Raw genomic sequence first — 710 nt, 5'->3', positions numbered from 1 at the left:
CTCGCCACGCGCGCGGCGCCCAGCTCAGCCGCGCGTGCGTCCCTTCCCGCAGGAACACCATGGAGGCGCTCGCGGCCTGCTGCCTCAAAGACGTGTACCCGGAGGCGCTCGGCGCGGCCGGCGGTGATCGGCATCGACGAAGGCCAGTTCGTAAGTTCCCGGCGCCGCGGGGCTTCTGCCCCCGTGGGACAGGCGAGTCTGGAGAAGCGCGCCGTGGTGGGAGCGCACAGCATCCCCCTCTTCCCGCCGGCTGCTAAATGTCAGGACGTCAGTGGTCTCGCGCAGATCTGCCTTGGCCCATGCAGAGGCTGCCGTGTCCTGCTGGCCCCGGTTTGACCTGGTCCGTGGGGTGGTGGCAGCAGCCCTGCGTGTGACAGTCCTAGTGGGGAAAAGCCCCTTCTCCTCTGAGCGGGGAATGCTGTTGCTGCTGTCGGGTCCCGAGTGCGAGGCTCCTGCCGCACGGGCCGAGGCTGCCCCTGCTCTCCCATAACCCGCTGTTTGTGCCCCACGTAGTTCCCAGACATCGTGGAGTTTTGCGAGGCAATGGCCAACGCTGGGAAGACTGTAATTGTCGCTGCTCTGGATGGCACCTTCCAGAGGAAGGTAATCTCTCCTTCAGCTGCTGGTACTGGATCTGCTCCAGGTCTCCCCTCCCCACCTAACCCCTCGTCTCCTGCTGTAGGCGTTTGGGAGCATCCTGAACCTGGTCC

At 65.6% G+C, this 710-nt stretch overlaps 1 protein-coding gene across 1 annotated transcript in view; it reads left to right on the top strand.

The window, feature by feature from the left end:
• Positions 1–44: 44 nt before the first annotated feature.
• TK1 (thymidine kinase 1) overlaps positions 45–710 on the top strand; it is a gene marked incomplete at its 5' end in the record, with an annotated part of 3,585 nt that continues 2,919 nt past the window's right edge. Inside the window, 5 exon segments of the mRNA XM_025193363.1 lie at positions 45–119; positions 121–150; positions 514–603; positions 683–707; position 710. The exon segment at position 710 is cut by the window's right edge and continues 76 nt beyond it. Coding sequence (XP_025049148.1) covers positions 45–119; positions 121–150; positions 514–603; positions 683–707; position 710 — 221 coding nt within the window.

Source organism: Alligator sinensis, unplaced genomic scaffold (assembly GCF_000455745.1).
Source record: "Alligator sinensis unplaced genomic scaffold, ASM45574v1 scaffold1565_1, whole genome shotgun sequence".
Classification (NCBI taxonomy): Eukaryota; Metazoa; Chordata; order Crocodylia; family Alligatoridae; genus Alligator; species Alligator sinensis.
The sequence above is the reverse complement of the archived record's forward strand: the minus strand, read 5'-3'. Positions and strand labels throughout refer to the sequence as shown.